Source organism: Podarcis raffonei, chromosome 3 (assembly GCF_027172205.1).
Source record: "Podarcis raffonei isolate rPodRaf1 chromosome 3, rPodRaf1.pri, whole genome shotgun sequence".
In the NCBI taxonomy this organism is placed as follows: domain Eukaryota; kingdom Metazoa; phylum Chordata; class Lepidosauria; order Squamata; family Lacertidae; genus Podarcis; species Podarcis raffonei.
The window spans coordinates 49,645,461-49,665,444 of record NC_070604.1 but is presented as its reverse complement, the minus strand read 5'-3'; the positions used below and the strand labels follow the sequence as shown (position 1 = coordinate 49,665,444).

General features: G+C 39.9%; 1 protein-coding gene across 2 annotated transcripts in view; it reads left to right on the top strand.

Annotated features, from left to right (window-relative positions):
* The window catches only part of ASCC3 (activating signal cointegrator 1 complex subunit 3), a 203,282-nt gene that overhangs the window by 71,395 nt on the left and 111,903 nt on the right, over window positions 1-19,984 (top strand). For both annotated transcript variants that reach the window (XM_053381539.1, XM_053381540.1), the window contains 2 exons: window positions 4,444-4,620; window positions 6,860-6,931. In XM_053381539.1, the coding sequence (XP_053237514.1) occupies window positions 4,444-4,620; window positions 6,860-6,931 (249 nt within the window). The remainder of the gene's footprint in view (window positions 1-4,443; window positions 4,621-6,859; window positions 6,932-19,984) is intronic.

Sequence of the window (19,984 nt, the reverse complement as noted above, 5' to 3'; positions counted from 1 at the left end):
CTCTGGACGTTGACCCCATAAGAAACCCAGAAGCGGTGGTGTGCTCATTGAAATAGGACATTCAATTTGTATTAATTTCAGTGCAAATGCTGCAAACCCTTGGTGTGCAATCCAATGTAGCACTATGGCAATCATTCCATCAGTGCAAGGATTTCTGTGTCAGCAATGGAATATTTTTACCTTCTTGTCCCCCAACCCCACCCTAAGTCTTTTCTAGGTGTTCCCTGAACTCTCTGGGGCAGGTTTGGGGAGGGCATGGGGGGGTGGGTCCTACTGAACGCATGGAAATCCTTGTGCTGATGGGACATAATAGTAGAATATTTCCCATGCTCTCTATACATATTCTAACACTTCCTCTGTCTATCATCCTTGGCCTTTTACTTAAACAATCTATGTTTTTGTTGTTATGGGTATGTATGTTTGTGTTTTTCTGTTGTAAACTGCCCTGTGTTCTTTGGGTGAAGGGCAATATAGAAATTTATTTAATTAAAATAAAATTAATTAATTAATTTTAAATTGCTCTATAATAAAAATGCAGAACTTTTGCTTGGTCGAATGTGTGTTGGGATTCTCTTGCATTCTATCTGGCATTTACAGGAACCTCTGTTATGGTACGCTCACACCACGTACAAAAGAAATTTGATTGTCCTTTTTTAACTATCAGGTGTGAAAGCTTCATAAAATAGGTATGGATGTTTATCCATCACAGAATACTGCAGGGTTACAAAGCTTTGAGTGTTGTCTTCACTTAGTGGGTTTTCCCTCTATTGTTTGATTTAAGACTACTATTAATAGAGGCTCAGGAGGCCAGAGTACTTTAAACACCAGAATTCATTTGTTAGAATTAACCCATATATAGCATTACTCAGTTAGGTAGTTGCCTAGTAACAAATGCATTTTTGTTCTGAATAGTGAAGGCACATATGCTTTCCAGTTGGTTTTTGTGCATAACTTCTATGCTAATCATTATTGCAGTTTTGTGTCTTTACATTGTTGCAGTTAAGGATGGATAAATAATTAAACCCTGAATATTTAGTCATAATTGTAGAAATGCCTGCTTGCATAGGCCCATAACAGTTTGTAATATGGAATTTGGTGCTCAGCTACGACCCCCTGACTCCCACTGTTGTTGTTTGTCTTGAATAAAAGTATTTAGCATGGTGTTTCCTGATAGAGGCTTAATGGTAACAAATAGTTCTGTTGTAGGACTTGAATCTCTGTGTCTTCCAAAATTACAGTCCTCCATCCTATCTGTCAGTCTCCATTAACTTACAGGTGTGTGTGTGTGAGAGAGAGAGAGAGAGTTCTGATGTGTTCTTTCAATGTCAGGAAAGCAACATTTTTTTGGAAGATTGGTTGAGGGGTAAACAGTGGGATGGAGGACTGTAGGGGGTAAGTGGCAGATAGGAAATGGGCTAAGCACCGCCTCTTTCTTGCAAATTGCTCTTCCCACTGCTGTGTTGCAAAGGAGAAACAGGATGGGGATTTTGGAAATGTGACTTGACCATGTAACATGGATTTCAGGCCAATGTGTGTAGCCAGAGACTGGATCAGGCTGCCCGCCAAGCAGTCCCCGTCCCCCCAATTTTGCTGAATGCTGCAAAAAGAAAAAGTAGACATGGTGCTGAGGTAGTTCAGCTCTCTGAGAGGAGTGCTAATTGACTCCTCGCTGTTGATCAGATTGATCATTTGATGAGTGGCAAGAGGGTATGGTTGGAAAGCGGGGGGGGGGGCTCTTTGTCCTGTGTATATGTGTGCCCAAGAGTGTTGAGTGCAGGTGTGTTGGGCTTTCTCCCACCACTGGCAGATAAGATTTGCTGTACTCACAAAATCCAAAGTAAAGATTTGTAGGCAGAAAACATTACCATGCAGACTTTTAATACATTTTAATTAAAAATAAGCTTTCATGGCAATGCTAAAAGCATTACCTGGTGGTGTTAATCGTCAGTTTGTTAATTTGTCATTCTAATACATAATGAAAAAGTTCAATTTTCAGTGAGTTTTGTTGTCTGTCTCCGTATACTCTTAACAAAACTTGGGTCATAAAAACTGTTGACCATATCTTCTGGAACCATTCTGTTGGGGCGGTGCATTCTCTCACCTGCCACTACCCCCCTTTTTCAGCTTTACAAATCTTTGCTGCAATTAGCTAAATACTAATTCCCTTAAAATAACTCAATGGTAGTATATTTGCATCATGAGGGATTAAAGTATTCAGCCGTGTCTCCAATTAACCTCATAATCTCTCTTCAGAATTCTTCCACTCCCAGTCATAGTAAATTCAGTATCAACAGCATGGTATTGCAGCTATAATCACATGTTAAATTTTTAGTACATTTCAATCTATGTGGCATATAAAGCTGCTGGAGTTGAACCTTAAAAGTGTTGTTTAATATTTGAACTTACTATCTTTATCAAAAATATCTTTCTAATTTTTTAGAAAGTGCCATGCAGTGCCATGATGCCATTTTAAGACATGCAGAGAGCTACTTCGAACAGTTCATAATACTGTATAGTACTGATCTCCCCCTCAAACTACTTGCAGTAAGATTAGGTGTCACTGAAAAACATTTTGGAAAGAACCATAAAAACTGCCTACACCCTTCTTTTCTTTTTCATGCACTAGTTTCAGTAATTGCAAAAATTATACGCTTCCCATATTTCCTCACACTGTTACAGTTACCTGTCAATTAGATACACCTATAAATCATGACAGGATTGCTCTTTGACTCAAATCCGTTTCGGTGTTACCATCATAATGTGGAACAGCGTTGCTTTCAGACTACTTGGTGTACAAATTAAATTGCTTTTTTAAAAAATCAAAAACAAGTCCTTGTTGGTTCTTTGCCTCTCTTTGTTTGTCTGTCTGTCTACTTCTGTACTCCTTTTGCAGCAGTTCAAAGTGACTTGCATGAGATTTAAAAACAAAACAAAAAGCACAAGAACAGCACACCTATACAGGTTTGAAACAGACACAAAAAAGTTTCTCCCTTGAAAGAAATACGTAAGTTAGGTCCCCGGAGCAAACTGACAACCACAGAAAAGGTTGGAAAACCTTCTACCTTATCAACACCAGTTAGAAGACATGCAGCAGCATTCTGTACCAGGTGAAATTTCAAAACTGTCTTGGGGGGGGAGCCCTGTGGAAAGTGCATTGTAGTAATCAAGCCTGAGAGATCCAATACCATGCATCCATCTGATCTGTCTGAAAGGGAATTGCCCCCTTACTATCCAAACACAGATGAAGCCACTCCTAGCAACAACTTGTACAGACAACTTAGGAATCAATGCTGGATCTAGGAATATCCTCCAGGCCCTTTCCTTATTGTATCACAGGGATACAATCACTCACAGGCAGACATCTCCCTCTCCAGACCACAGTCGTTCCTCCTCCTCACCTCTTTTTTTGTTTTCTGGGTTCAGTTTTAGTCTATTCTTCCCCCATCCATTTGACCCCAGTCTTCAAACACTGGCTCAGAAAACAGATAGCTTCAGTAAAGTTACATAGAGGTTAAACCAGTCAGTACCAAGTTTCCATAAAGTTCTGAGCACACTCAAGTGAATATCAGAATTAATGGATTTGAACGTGAACTGAGAAAATCCTTGCTCTGCTTTATAAATTTAATGCCGCTAGGTTCTTTAACATCATCAACTTGGTTCAGCTTCTTTTTGTTCTGAACTCCACGTGCTTTGAAGATCTTACCTCAAGTGTTCGCCATCTGGAGCATACACACAGTTCTTAGTGCCATGGTTTGAGAGCGAGAGCACGTTCTGTAGATAAGTGCTGGGTCCACTGCAAGACCTATCAGGACCTACTGCAGATATCTGAGTGATGTGGCTTGCTTGTTTGTTCATTCTGGTAATTTATTAGTTGCTTTTCAGAGCTAAGATTTCACAAAGTGACCCTCAGAGAGAAATATTGCTATAGAACCACAGGCAGAGCTGGCGCAGACAAGTAAGCTACAGGAGAGATAATGAAGTAGATCACAAAAATTCTTGTAAGCGAAGACAATAGTAAAAAGATACATTTTAAAAGCCTCCTTCAATGCCAGAACTGAACTGATTTGCAGTACTTCTAGAGCCTTCTGACTCAGTTGTTTAACCATGGAAGCAACTTGGCTTTGGCTTTCTAAATTGAGTTGATCTAAATCAGAAGTGGGTTTTTTGAGAAAGGACTACGAGTTCAGTTCAGGTTCTGACCACAACAACACACCCTCAAATCTGCTATTTTGAATGTGTCTCTAATTGCTGGGCCTTGGGGGTTTTGTTAGGAAAAGGAAAAACTCCTGCTGTACTACACATTGAGCAAAATATTAGTATCCACTAACACATATTTATATATTTATGTGGAAATTATTTTTATATTTTATTAAGGTAATATTAACTCTAGACTTTAATTAAAAAATGTGCTAACTTAATGACATTTTCTTTTCTTTTTTACAGGTTGAATCTACCCAAAGCATGATTAGGATCTTGGGCCTTTCAGCCACTTTACCTAATTACCTTGATGTTGCTACATTTCTGCATGTTAATCCCTATATTGGACTGTTTTATTTTGATGGCCGTTTCCGGCCTGTTCCACTTGGGCAGACATTTCTTGGTATCAAGACAACTAACAAGGTACAGTTTTGCTATAAAATATTTGGAATGAGATGGTGAGACAACCATTCTTAGGAACGTGTTCAAGTGGTATTTCCGTATATATCTGTAGTAGTCACCATCCTTCTCATATTATCATCCCTTTGTCTCTCCCTTCCCTTGTAATACCTTCTTCAGCATTAGCTTTAGATTGACTACTACTTTGGGGTCAGGATCTTATTAAATTTTTGTTTGGCTTACAAAACTCTACAAAGTGCCCTGTCTGTTTCACAGGCATGAAAATAAACAATATCCAGTATGTTAGCATGTGTATATTGTTCAAAGTGATTCACGTATGCTTTCTTGGCAATCCTTGTGACAAACCTGCAAGGTCCCTGTGTACCAAATGGGGAACCACGGTTTGCCGTAAGGCAACAGAGTGAATCTTTTGCTGAACTGAGATTTGAATTTGGAACATAGCCTGCAATTCTAATTGCACAATAGAACGTCTGACTATAGTGTAGTAATAAACTATTAGTCACTGTGCAATACTCATTACAGGGGAGATGTGTGGATTACTGCTTCAGACTTTACCCAGCAACACAGTAATTATGATAAATAAATACATGGAAGCATGGGAATTGGTTTGGAGTTCTCTTTTCAGTTCTGCTGTCTGATTCTTATGTGTTCCTGCATAATACTACAGCAGTACAGTATTGCTGATGTTGGAAGAAATATCCAGCGTCTCTTTTTCCTTGGAATATTGTTGTTTCTCTTCATTAAGTTTGCATTTGAGAGTTAGATTTGAGACTTCTTTGACTTGCTCAATAGTGTCAAATTCCCTTCCCTCCTTCATGATTACGTTTTGCCATGATAATAGAGATGGCGGTTTGCATTTTATTTCTTTGCTAGCGAGTTATTTATTCACTTTAGTCAACTACCCTTTTAGTAATGATGTGCTATGGACAGAGTGTCAGCTATGACTATGAATTCCCTGGCTTCATTTTAAGCTGTTGCTGCCTTCATGATTGAATTATTTCCCCCTTGGAACTCAGGTAGAGCTAGCTGTGTTGCAGTGTGATCAGGAATTATGTTACTCTCCAAGTATTAATATAAATAGAGAGTTAATATCAGATTACTTCTCTGAAGCTGTCTTTTATCAATGTTAATGTATAAGAGTCAAGAGGCACAAGGGGTTCTATAGTGCAAAATGCTTGTGAAATTAAAGTTCAGGTTTCTCCAGTTAAGTTGATGGCTTCCCCATCCTCTGCTTTCAATCAGAAGGAACATACCAAGCTCCAGAGACAGCACAAGTGACTATACAGATAGCAGTAGTTTTTTCTCTGGAGAAGATAAGGAGTCTGAGTAAGGATAGAATGCTAGAATCATATATTTGGAAGAGACCACAAGCTTCTTCTGTTCCAGCCCCCTCCTGTACAGAAATCTTTTGCCCAACGTGAGGCTCAAACCCACAATCCTGAGATTAACATGCTGTATGTCCGTGTGGCACTGAACATGTTCACACATCATGTTTCGCCGCAGCCTGTAAATTTAGTATGTAATGCTTTACACATTTACTTGATTGTAAGTCTCATTGACTTCTAGCTTACTTCTGAGCAAACACATTAAGTCTTATTTTGCCTCACCTCTGCAAATGATGCAAATAGCAGCTTTGCATCAGTTGATTGGTTTAACAGCAACCAAACTGCTAAGGTAGTCTGTTAACCATGAAGCTGCAAATCTTGAATATTTATTCCGCGATCCTGTAGGGCATCTGTTTGTTCCATAGTGTTGTATGCAGCTGGTGAAGCTGGTTTTGTCCATTTAAAAAATGGGGTGACTTCTAGCTCCATTTGATATTATAAGTACAAAAGGTTGCCAGGCCTTGCATTCTAGTAGGGCCTTGGAACTCACTGAAGTTGTGGTGTCGTTCTGATGACTTCAGAATGTTTCAAGTGCCGCTAATGACATGGAAATAGTGACTAGGAAATCTTCACGCTGCACAGATCAAGGCAAGCTGCAGACCTGATCAAGTTTGAGGAACAGAACTTCTCTAAGAAGAAATGATTTTAAGTTATTGGTGTTAATATTTGTACCTCTTTGTTTCCACGGTATCTCAATGAAAGAGAAATATGTAACAATATAATAAAAGTATGCCTTCGTCAAGCATTAGTAAAACACCATAAATTTTTTAAATTATGCTACGTTAAAGTTGGTAGAATGGGAATACTGTCTTTTACATTTTGATACTACAATAAAGCATTTCTGTTGTATTGCTCAGGTGCAGCAGCTGAATAATATGGATGAAGTTTGTTATGAAAATGTCTTGAAGCAAGTAACAGCTGGACATCAGGTATGTTTATTCATTGGCTTTTAAGTTAGAACCTGCTTGTGAATATCCACAAGGATTTATTCTTTGCACACATAAACACTTGGATTTCGTTCTATTCAGGAAACCAGCTGACTTGGCCTTTTTTGAGGTTTCTGGAGGCGGTGAAAAGCTTCTAAAAATGAAAGGTTTTCATGTAAGGAAGTCTGCACAATCAAATACTGCAGAATGCAAATGCAAGCACATGTAGAATTTATTTCCACTCGTCGTTTGCTATTTGCCCTTCTTCTGCTGTATAGTAACTTGAGAAAAATTACCCTGCTGTAATGAAATAATGTACTTTTCCGCTGAAGGTATGCATTCATTTCATACCAGATGAAAAATTAACTGAATGCAGCCCATTTGGTTCAACTTTCTTTCATTTCAGAACAAATATCAGAATGGGTGCAAATATGTACACTGTCATTATCCTATTTATACCCATTGGTTACTTTTTGGTTATTGATTTCTGTGGGCACTGTTTTATTTTCCCAGAATTATTACTATTGTTACTAATCACCTTCCGCTCAATCCTCTCAAAACAATGTGCAATAAACAAGAAGCTAAAAACACAACAAACAGCAGATACACTTAAAACAAAACTAAAACAATGCAAAATAGGCATTTATTTTTTTTACAAATGGCACCCATTGATCCAGCCTGGAAAGCCTGCTGGAACAAAAAGTACAAATAATGGGTCCCTGATATATCTTGACAGGAATGCTATTCCACCGAACAAGGGCAGCCACAGTGAAAGCCTTGTCTGAGTTGTTGGAAAGTGAGCTTCTGAGATCTTTGAAAATTGCAAGAGAAACTCACTAATAGACTGCAGTGATATATAAAGTATATACAGTGGTACCTTGGTTCTGGAATAGCTTGGCTTCCAAACAAATTGGCTTCTGAACTCTGCAAACCCGGAAGTAAGTTTTCCGGTTTGTGAACGTTTTTCAGAAGCTAAACGTGTGATGCGGTTTCCACTTGAGTGCTGGAAGCTCCTGCAGACAATCGGAAGCTGCGCCTTGGTTTTCAAACAGTTTCGGGAGTCGAATGGACTCCCGGAACGGATTAAGTTCAAGAACCAAGGCACCACTGTAAGAGAGGACAGTTTTTCAAGTAACCTGGACCCGAGCTGCATAGGGCCTTATATGTTAGTACCAACACCTTGAACTGCCTGGTAGCAGATTGGCCACTGGTGCAAATTGTGCAAGCAATGTTTTATTGTGGAAGTCTGCTCTCACAAGCAACCTAGCCACTACGTTCTGCACCATTTGTAGCCTCAAGACTAACCCATTTACCACATCACAGTAATTCAAAGGCTAGGATATTATCTCATTCCAGGGTGGAAATGATGGTTACTGGTTAGGGCTGGTATTTTTTGTGCCGGCAGGCACTGTTTCAAAGAATGCTGTTGAACTACTCAACATTTGGAGTGTTCTGGGAAAATAAAATTGAGCTCTACTACCACCCACTTCTCCTTAAAAATAGAAAAGAGAGAGAGAGGCAGATTCTGGAGCATTCTAGGTGGGTCTTTCAGTCATTCAGCATCCATAACTACTTGAAAATATTAACAGGGCTTTAGTTGGGTCAAAAGTTGAGGTGGGTCACAACTAATAAGTCTCACTGATCTTAATAGCATGGAGAGTGGATATGTACCCTATATGGCACAACCACAGGATTTCCAAATGGTGATTGTATACTGAGACGTTTTATAAAAAAAAGAGGGGGAGGTTTGTTGGGTGTGCTTAGAACGGAGTCTGATGTTTTTGCAGTTTTTTTATTTTTGCTGTTAGAAGTTTCAAGCATTCTGGCAGCAAAAGATGTTGAATGATATATACATATCCCCACTTGTTATTAAAGTCTGTTTTCTATAATGCACTGTATTAAAAGTATGACATAAAACCTCTCCACCTACTACTAGTAAACCTATAATAAAGCTGCCTCTAGCTGTTTTCATATGGTCCTTAATACATCCTTAATACATACTTCTTCCTTCCTCTTCTCCAAAGCTGGTTTCTTTCCATATGCATGACAAGTTACCGAATCTATATTCCATGGGTTTGTAGCTACTAAGAAAGTGTTTTTCCTCCTGAAATGAATTTTAATGTGTGTTTTTCCTGAATGATGTGTTTTGAATGGTTTCAGATATATGTCCAAAGAGATAGATTATTGTAGAAATAAGACCTTTATCATCTTTTCTTTTAATTCATCCTACTTGCTTTCTCTTAAAAATGCCCTACATGTAACCTAAACACTGATAAATGCTACCTTTTAGAGAACTCTATAGAATTTGACAGCTGTTCATTCAGAATTCCCTAAAGGAAAATGTGATAACTTGCTCTTTTTAAAAGTAAAAATTGGAACTCCATTTCATCAGTCGTTTGGGGATTGCGCTGATTCTTTACTGCACTCAGAGCACAGTTCGATATTTTGATTTTTTACTATAATACATACCTGAGGGGCAGACTTCTCACTTGTCTCCAATATAATCAAGCCATGCCATTTTAATGTAGTTAAACACGGTTTAAATATTGTGGATACAAAATAAGGTGGGTTTATTTTATTATTTTGTGATATGCAACTAAATTGTACCAAGATTGTTAAAGTAGTGCATGAGTTAAAATAGTGAAATAATAGCTGAAGTGGCCTTATCAGACTATTGGGCCACTTGTCTCAGTATTGTCTGTTTTTACTGACGACGGCTCTCCAAGGTAGTTCTGTATTACAGAAACAGAACCGTATACTAGAACTGATCAAATCAGTATTTTATCTGTTGTTCCATTACTTGTAATATGGAATGAAAAATATTAACTTCATGTAATGTAGCCAGTTACACATTGGAAACTCTAATCTTTTAAGTGAGGTAAGTGTGACTTTCTTTAATACTTAGGTGAGCAGCTTCTGTCGTAAATGGGATAAGTGCAGATGCTATTAATATATAACATTTTTATTTAAAAATATTCCTAAAGATTAGTTTGATATTCAGCACTAATTATTGTTTGTTGTGAAAGAGTTCGTTTTTATTAGCAAGTAATCTTCTTTCCATTTCCTACTGTCAGATCAGGAAATAAGATTTTATTATACCGCCACAGATTTATATTTTTTATATATTTAAAAAAAACCCACAGGAATGGAGGCAGGTGTAAGAGAATTAGAATTTACATTAGAAGCAAACAAAGGAATTAAAGGAATGTATCTTGAACGAGCAAGCTACAACAACCTACATGGGTTTCTCAGAATTTTAGTACTTAAGTGATACTTGATCCTACTGATCACCCTTCTCACCCCATTCATGTTGAATAAACCAAGGATTGTGAAGATCAAACACTTTACAACAGGCATAGGCAAACTCAGCCCTCCAGATGTTTTGGGACTACAGCTCCCATCATCCCTGACCACTGGTCCTGTTAGCTAGGGGTGATGGGAGTTGTAGTCCCAAGACATCTGCAGGGCCGAGTTTGCCTATGACTGCTTTACAAGTTATAACACAATGTAGAGAGCTGCCTTCCTTCTCAGAAGAGAAAGAGAGAGAGAGATTTTAAAATTGCTCCCTGCACAGCAGTTAAGGTGTGTGTGTGGGGGGGGGGTTCATTGGTGCCTACAGGAACTTTTTATCAGCATATTTGCTGGGGCGGGGGGCAAGACTGAGGATGGGCAGCCGCAATCTGAATTCAGAGCCATTGAACAGCAATTTCCCATTCCTGCTCTAATGTGTAAGAACTTACTACAGGGGTCACTAGCCCTTTTAAATCTGTGGGCAAATTTTGAATGTTGAGTGAGTGTCATGGGTGCCGCTCTGCCTGGTCATTTGTCACCCCCTCCCCAGGATCAGTCCCCTGAGAGGCAGAGTGCATATCCCTTTTCCAAAGGATCTATGTAAAGTGTGGTGCAGTACAATTAATCTAAGCGTTGGAAAACTTATAAAGCTGAACGAGGAAGTGAGGAAAGAGCTCTATGTACTTTTCAAGGGTCAAAAAGATAACCACTCAATGACCAAGGGGTCAATGAATGGAGGGAAACAGAAGCTTCATGGGCACCAATGGAAGATGTCATGGTTGCCATGACACCCATGGGCCTATTAATGACTCAATATGCATTAAGCATGCATGAGGCAAATTGTATAAATTTAATGGTGGTTCTTAGCTTTTGGCTAATTGTGTTAGGCATTTCCATTCAACATTTGGTCCCTAGATTGAATTGTATGGAAGTCAGAAATAACTAGCCTTACTAGGGGCCCAAACCATCTGTGATATCATAGATGTCTTTCCCTCTAATGTCTTTGTTTGTTTGTTTGTGAAATGGAAATAGCAGCTGCTGGAAGCACACAAGGAGGGAGAGTTTAACCCTTTCATCCCCTGCTGCAGACCTGCTGAGAATCCTTCCTTTTAAAGCAGCTTGTTTGCATTGTGAGGAAAGCTCCTTTAGGGCCTATGAGTTTTCTTCTCAACGCAAATAGCAGCTTCAAAAAAACCATTTTCATTAGGGTCTTGGCAGAGGAGGAAAGGGTTAAAATCTCCCTCCTTACCTGCTACTATTGTGTACATAGACAGAGTTAAAAGGCAGTGAGATTCTTTTGCCTTGCTGTCTTCCAAGCCACATTTGCACACTGTTGTACACAACGGAGAGGGGGTGGGGATGTCTTCAACTGGATGCCTGTATGGTTTCCCTTCCCCAGGATCCCCCCTCCAATTTCTATTCAATGAAGCAGTAATCTGTGCATGCATTGTCATCCACACACGCGCAATGGCTGTCTTAAGTGTACACCTCAGCTTGACTGTGACATGAAGGCGGCATAAGTTTTTCTTTTAGATTGAAGCTAGTTTGAGATTGATTTTGAATTATTCTACCCCTCCCTCCTTATGCTGGTCTATGACCGTAATAAAGTTGTTGTTGAGAAGAAAGGCATCAAACAGCAGTATTTCTAAAGAAATTACAGGATAGCTCTACGTTGTGGGTAACATTGTGGGTATACCGATTCAGAAGCACTGGAGCCAGAGTCAACAACATACACAGTCATAGTCTCTTACACTCCAGTTTAAAAGTGCTCGTTAAAGAAATTATGCATTCAGTGTCATGTCTGGTTCAGTTCTACTGACTTTATTTACATCTCAAATGCACCCAAAAAAAGGAATCCTATGGTGCAGAGAGGTGGGAGGAACCTTGTTATTTTAACCCAAAGGATGCTCATCAATGGTTCCTCTTCATCCTGGAGAAGAGTGACTAGTGGGGTGCCACAGGGTTCTGTCTTGGGCCCGGTCTTATTCAACATCTTTATCAATGCCTTGGATGACGGACTCAAGGGCATCCTGATCAAATTTGCAGATGACACCAAACTGGAAGGGGTGGCTAACACCCCAGAGGACAGGATCACACTTCAAAACGACCTTGACAGATTAGAGAACTGGGCCAAAACAAACAAGATGAATTTTAACAGGGAGAAATGTAAAGTATTGCACTTGGGCAAAAAAAATGAGAGGCACAAATACAAGATGGGTGACACCTGGCTTGAGAGCAGTACATGTGAAAAGCATCTAGGAGTCTTGGTTGACCACAAACTTGACATGAGCCAACAGTGTGACGCGGCAGCTAAAAAAGCCAATGCAATTCTGGGCTGCATCAATAGGAGTATAGCATCTAGATCAAGGGAAGTAATAGTGCCACTGTATTCTGCTCTGGTCAGACCTCACCTGGAGTACTGTGTCCAGTTCTGGGCACCACAGTTCAAGAAGGACACTGACAAACTGGAACGTGTCCAGAGGAGGGCAACTAAAATGGTCAAAGGCCTGGAAACGATGCCTTATGAGGAACGGCTAAGGGAGCTGGGCATGTTTAGCCTGGAGAAGAGGAGGTTAAGGGGTGATATGATAGCCATGTTCAAATATATAAAAGGATGTCACATAGAGGAGGGAGAAAGGTTGTTTTCTGCTGCTCCAAAGAAGCGGACACGGAGCAGTGGATCCAAACTACAAGAAAGAAGATTCCACCTAAACATTAGGAAGAACTAAACATTAGGAAGAACTTCCTGACAGTAAGAGCTGTTCGACAGTGGAATTTGCTGCCAAGGAGTGTGGTGGAGTCTCCTTCTTTGGAGATCTTTAAGCAGAGGCTTGACAACCATATGTCAGGAGTGCTCTGATGGTGTTTCCTGCTTGGCAGGGGGTTGGACTCGATGGCCCTTGTGGTCTCTTCCAACTCTATGATTCTATGATTCTAAGATGCTCAAAGGTATTACTTATTTGTTGGAGGTACTTTATTTGGTATCAATGTACCACCACTTCAGGTGTCTGAAAATGTTAGTGATTTATTGGCATTGGCAGAATGAGAATAGCATTATGAAGAAATAATTTGGAAGCAATGCATTTTTCCATACTCAAAACTAGGACTGGATTTATTATTACCTGCATTACTGTAGCTACTATGATTTATTAATAGTTTGTGATAGGCTTTTTGACAGCTTGATCAATTATATCCACGGGTTATCCTTTATCTACTATTCTTAGCTCCTCAAAGAACATAGCATCCTAACAAGGCATAATTTTCACGTCTGCAATTCATGCTGGTTTGGTTCAGTCCCATTACTGTAATACAGGTTGTAGCATGTGATATTCAGATGATGTTGTATGTTGGTGTGCATTAATAGATGTTGCATGTTGTACTGCTATTAAATAATAAAGGACAGTGGGAGGTAGATTTATTCTGCACAGGCATGTGCTTATGACAGATGGAAGAAAATCTTTTCATGTTGACTTTTCAACTGTCCTACTCCGCAAGACTTCGAGCTCCTCTTGGCTATTGGGAAATTAGAAGTTGGCGAATCAGCCTTTAATTTTTATCCATCTGTTCAAACTAATGAGATGTCTCGTTTGTAGGCTTCACTTTGAATTACTCAATGCAAGCGCAGTGATAGCATTCTTCCCTCAGCCCCTCCTCCTGCGTTAACTTGCCGAAAGGGATCATAATAGATATCTTAGTCTTGCTGTGCTTTCCCCTCTTTTATGGAAACCTTTTAAAAATAGGTGAAAAAACACGCACACAAAACCTGCATACAGAGTTGACTTGCTTTCTTGGTAGTGTTTACGAAAGCTGTAGGTTTCTAAGGTTAGCTTTGTACTAGAGCATTGCCTGCTTCCTTAAGATTTCTACTAAAAATGTATTGGAACAGTTCTAATTGAAAAATCTAAATACTCACAAGATTTTGAGTATGACATTGGATGCTGTTTTGAGTTCCTTTTCCAAATGGTTAACTGTCTCCCTCCCCTGGTGAATGTTTTCCTATGCCTGCTAGTTTAATCTTTAATTATTATTTTTTTCCCTTGTTTGGAAAAGATGGAAGAAGAGATCCTTAGTTTCAGTTTGACAAGCATGTTACTGTTGTTTTCAAATGGAAGTTCAGGAGTCATGTTACGTTCCTTCTGCCCTAGGTTAGTGTGACTAGTCTTGGGCAAAATTGGTCAATATATTGGTGAAGTGGGCTGAGCTAGATAGGATTGTGGAAAGCATGGGGTGGTTTTATTAATTAGCCAGCAAGACACAGGGAAGGGGGAAATGAATTTGGAGGAAAGTGTGGCATTCCTTTGCTATAACTTTGAGTGCCCATTCCTTCCAAAGAAGGAAGTCAGTCAAAGCCCAACAGTACATTAGGATACAGCTGCATATTACACCCAACTAGGTTATGGGTGATGGGGAAATGACACTGTATTTATGAATTTCAGGATGGGGGGGGGGAGACCTTCGCCAGCAGCTAATGATCTGAACCTGGAGTGGGAAAACTCTGATTTGATTTGCTTTTGTATATTTTTATGCCACTTTCCCAACAACCAATCTGAACTCAAAAGCAGCTCACAACGGTAAAATGTTGTCAAATAAAAACAACACTTCCCAATACAATAAATGAACCAGAACAGTGTGATGTTGACATAATGGAGTAGGATGGCAACATGTCCTCTTCACAGAGGAGACTATTTGAAGGGCTGTCAGAGTACAGTCTCTTTCAGGGATGAGGAAACCCCAGGCCAAGATTAAAATTTTCATTGATTGCTCTGCCCTGCTTTGGCTCTGGCCCTGCTTTCCACTGGTGTGTTACCTCCAGGAGGTTGATCAGAAGGATATGTGACCCTCAGGCTGTAAAACGTTGCCCACCCTCCTCTATCTGAAAGGTGTCCAACCCAGATCTGGTTTAAACCCAAGAAAGGGCAGACGCTTTAAAGTTGTCCATCAGCAGCACTCAGATAGCAGAGGAACATAGGTCACTGGTCACAGTCAGCTCCACTATGATTATATAATTAATATTTACATTACAGTAGTAATTATTTCTAAATTTGCATCTGTACATATAAATTAGGATCTACTGTACAGTTTTTATGCAAACTACTGTTCTCTTTTGTCCTCTGTTTTAGTGATGACTTTCTTTCTTTTCTTTTATTATTTTCTGTCAATATGTAATTGACCACCTTATCAAGGAGTAAGTGCTGGTTTATGTTACAAGAAGGAAGAGAAGGAACAAATTTAACCATGATCATACGTATTGAGAAGCAGAAACTTGTTATTTAGATTGTCATTTGTTGATTAACTGAGAAAATCCTTCCTTGCTGTCAACAGATTTTGCATTTTATGGCTTGTTTTAATCATGTATGTTTAGAACAGTGCTTATCAAAAGGTGGGTCACTCCATCCCACCCAGAGGAAGTTACGAAGGTTTCAGGGTAGGTGTAAATGTTTCAAAAAAAGAAGTACAGTATAATTTTAAAATAATAATTAAAATTCACAATATTTCAATGCTTTTGAAAATTTGAATAAAATAATTCAGAAAGCTAGGTTTGAATGGAGATGTGGGATTTTCTTGTTAGCTAAAAGTGGGCATGGGTTTTAAAAGGTTGAGAAGCACTATGTTAGACTTGGTGTGCTTCTCTACAAAGTAAAACTAAAATACACATTCAAAACATTAAATATATGTAAAACATGTTGGTTCTCACACGTTTCCTGTCATATTGGGGAGAAGATTACATGCATCCATAAAACTCTTAATATAATACACTAATGCGTAATGATGCTTTAACAGTAACACTGAAGCGAGAACTGCTGTTGAGAATGTCAGCCTTTAGTTACTTTGCATATTACTGGTTTTATTATAGACAGAAATTGCAGGAGTGGAGAGCAGTGGCACTGCTGAGTAGTGTCTTCTGAACTAATGATTACATTTTAGTTTTGACCTGCTTGCAGCTTCTTCTAATTTCACACATGGATGTTTCCTGATCTATAAACTGCAGTGCATGCACTCCTAATTTGTGTGTGGTGTTTTTAAGGGAATTTTTTTTATGCAAGAGGAGTTTGGTTTTCCATATTGTAGAACCAGCTAGCTGTCTTTCTTGTCAACAAGACAGCTTAGTTTTTCAAATCACTTTGCTTCAGGAACAGTCCCAAGAAGGGGAAAGCTGCAAAAATTTGCCGTGTTTTTCATTTGCAATCCTCTTTATGCATTCTTGAAACCCCCTTTCTTTCCTACACATATTATTTATACCTGCCATCCTCACCCATACAGCTCACACACTTAAATGCTCATCCTCAATATTAATGGCCCCTACCACAGCATTGCCGCCACCTCCAACATGTTTTCACAACAACTCTCATTCCATTCTCTTCCTTTAGATTTGTAGCTGGTGCTCATGAGCTTGCCCCAATGCTCAAAACCATCATATTATAGCGCTAGGAAAATATAATTTGTCCTTTAGGTAGGAGAGCAATAACTAGTGAGTGCTGTGTGGAATGTGGTTGCAGGTTGCTTAGTTGCAATTCCTTTAGTTTATTCAAATGTGCATTTTCTTTTCATTTTTGTACAGTGGTACCTCTAGTTACAAACTTAATTCGTTTCGGAGGTCTGTTTTAACCTGAAACTGTTCTTAACTAGAGGTGTGCTTTCGCTAATGGGGCCTCTTGCTGCCGCTGCGTGCCGGCACACAATTTCCGTTCTCATCCTGGGGCAAAGTTCTCAACTCGGGGTAACTCTTCCAGGTTACCGGAGTTTGTAACCTGAAGTGTTTGTGACCTGAGGCATTTGTAACTCGAGGTACCACTGTATTTACTTCAACCCTGTCATAATATATAGATGAATTTCTGTCTTTACTTGACTTGGGTTTAGGAGTATTTAGGACCATTTTGAAGCTACATTAATAATGGAATCCTTTGTGTGACTACTCAGATGTAAATTCCATTGAGTTCAATGAGATTGACTCCTATATAAGTGTATATAAGATGCAACCTGTGGCTGCTATTTATATTTTTAAAGTGTACATTAGCTCATAGTATGTCAGTCCCAGTTTACGTAATATTCTTCCTTCCTCTCTGAAAAGTCTGTGCTTAGTGGCGTTCCCTTTTTTTTTTTTTTTTTTTGCATTATAAATCTCCTGATTTGGTTTAAGGGTGGGTTCTGACATTGAAGAGGAAAGCTGGAAAGTTATGATCGGCTATTGTCATAGCCAGCCCCTACTTGGAGTGTCACCCCAGGAAGGATGCATATCAGCAAGATTTTCCTATGTACTGTAGTGACCGTGTAATGTAGGGTGTTGAGTCTCCTGAAGGAATATGTATAAATGCAACCTTACACAGGTAGATTTAGGTAAACACTAGGATTTACCATCCAGCCACTCACTCAGTTCTGTACTGTGGGTTGGTGTTGGCATAGCCATATGTTTATAGTTGTGCTTATCAGCAATATTTAATGTATCTGAATGCTTTCATATGACAGAACTGGCCTATGCTACCTGCTTTTCACGTTTTTTGCAGCCTTGGGTTTGTTTATTGTGACAAGTAGTATAGAGGTGAGCAGAGTGGCAGATCCCTTCATTTCTCTGAGGTAATGAGGCAAAAAGCCTGGAGTGACTTGGAAGGCATAAAAGTGCTGCTAAGCTGGAAAGGGAATTGAAGTTTTCTGATGAATTTAAGGCACTTCCCCTCTGTTGGGGTAGGGAACACTCATGGTAGGCTTTGGGGGCATCCATCACTTTAGTCGTAGACTACCTTTTATATACATCTCACTCAAGGTGTTTTGCAGTACGGTGGAACCTCTGGTTACGTACCGTCCTCCTTCTGAATGCTTCGGGTAACGAGCTCCGCTAACCCGGAGATAAATGATCCTTGTTGCGAACTTTGCCCCAGGGATGCGAGCGGAAGTGGTCTGGGCAGCAGGAGGAGGCCCCATTGGCGAAAACGTGCCTCATGTTAAGAATGGTTTCGGGTTAAGAACAGACCTCCAGAATGAATTATGTTTGTAACCAGAGGTACCACTGTAAAGCATTAAAAAAATATCAAGCGTGTAAGTCTTTTTAAGGGTCCATTGCATGTGAATATGAATGAATCAAATGAGTTCCTTAGAGGCCAGTTTAGCTGTATAACATATTTAGCCCATTATGAACATTCTGGAATTTCCTCTTTCGCCAGGGGTAGAGAATCTGTGGCCCTTCAAATGTTGGATTCCCAACTACATTAAACTCCATCCAGCTTGGCCAGTCCTGTAGTCCAGCAACAGCAGGCCACAGGTTCCCCGACTCCTGGTTTAAACTATGTAAAGGTAAAGGTAAAGGTACCCCTGCCCTTACGGGCCAGTCTTGACAGACTCTAGGGTTGTGCGCTCATCTCACTCTAGAGGCCAGGAGCCAGCGCTGTCCGCAGACACTTCCGGGTCACGTGGCCAGCGTGACGAAGGTGCTCTGGCGAACCGGCACCAGAGCAGCACACGGAAACGCCGTTTACCTTCCCGCTATAAAGCGGTACCTATTTATCTACTTGCACTTAAGGGTGCTTTCGAACTGCTAGGTGGGCAGGAGCTGGGACCGAAAGACGGGAGCTCACCCCGCCGCGGGGATTCGAACCGCCGACCATGTGATCGGCAAGTCCTAGGCGCTGAGGTTTTACCCACAGCGCCACCTGCGTCCCTTCCTTAAACTATGTACCACCTGCTAAAGCAATATGGCTGTGGTCTAGTTTAATATTATTAGGGGGATTTGTCGTTAAATATAATCTGTTTTAGCAGGGGCAGTTAGGACCTGTGTTCTGTATTGTGGGTTTGGTTCCAGGGGGTCCACACACAAAGACAAAATGGCTCAAAGTTAGGTAGCCCAGAACCGACCCCACCCCTACCCCTGCAAGGTGGAGGGCTCTGGGAAAGTTGCAGTAAGGACCTGAGACGCTTCCAGAGCTGTCCCATGACATTCCCAGAACCCAGCGTGCAAGGAAAACCCACTGGATGTGTGGGGTGGGGGGAAATAAATAAATGGAACAGTGGGTTTTTCCAACTCTCCATTTATCTATCTATCTATCTATCTATTCAAACACCAACATAAGTTGTATATAATACACCTGTACATAATACACACTCTGTGTATTTTGAAGGACTATACATTGGTAGTACTACACTGCACTAATCCTGAGTGGATGAGAATATGGGGAAAGATAACAAGGGTGTCTGGCTATATGTAGTCAGAATATTTATTAGTTTTCTTCATTCCAGGGTTGGTTGGGCTGCTTGTAATTTTGAATAATAACCCTTCAAGTTCATTGGCATCCACAGAAATGTGTTTGTTAGCTGTCTAATGACTTAAATTTTCAAGGCAATAGGCTAGCCACTCTTGCTTAATTTTTGTACAAGAATAGACACTGCTGTTTCTATATATTTGAATTGTTACTGACAGGAATGTTTACCTATCAGTAGAAGCTGGCAAAAGATTAAGCGATCAATTGTGTCACAGTAAAAAAAATAAAAAATCTTTTTTAACCTTCAGGCTCTCCATACTTGGATTTTGAAAAGGCTTATGATAATCAAAGTTTCCTATAAATTTAGTAGTTGCAGGTTAGATCTGTTTGTGTTATAGTTCAGTAATTTGGCTAAGGACAGGAAGCAAATGGACAGTTTACACAATCACAATGGAGGAAAGAATCCGTGTTAGGATTAACTGAATCAGATAGTCTGGTGTGGGGTGAGAAGTGAAGTTAAGCCAGGTTGCAGGGAACGCCAAATTATTTAACATAACAAAAATCAGACTGTGAAGAA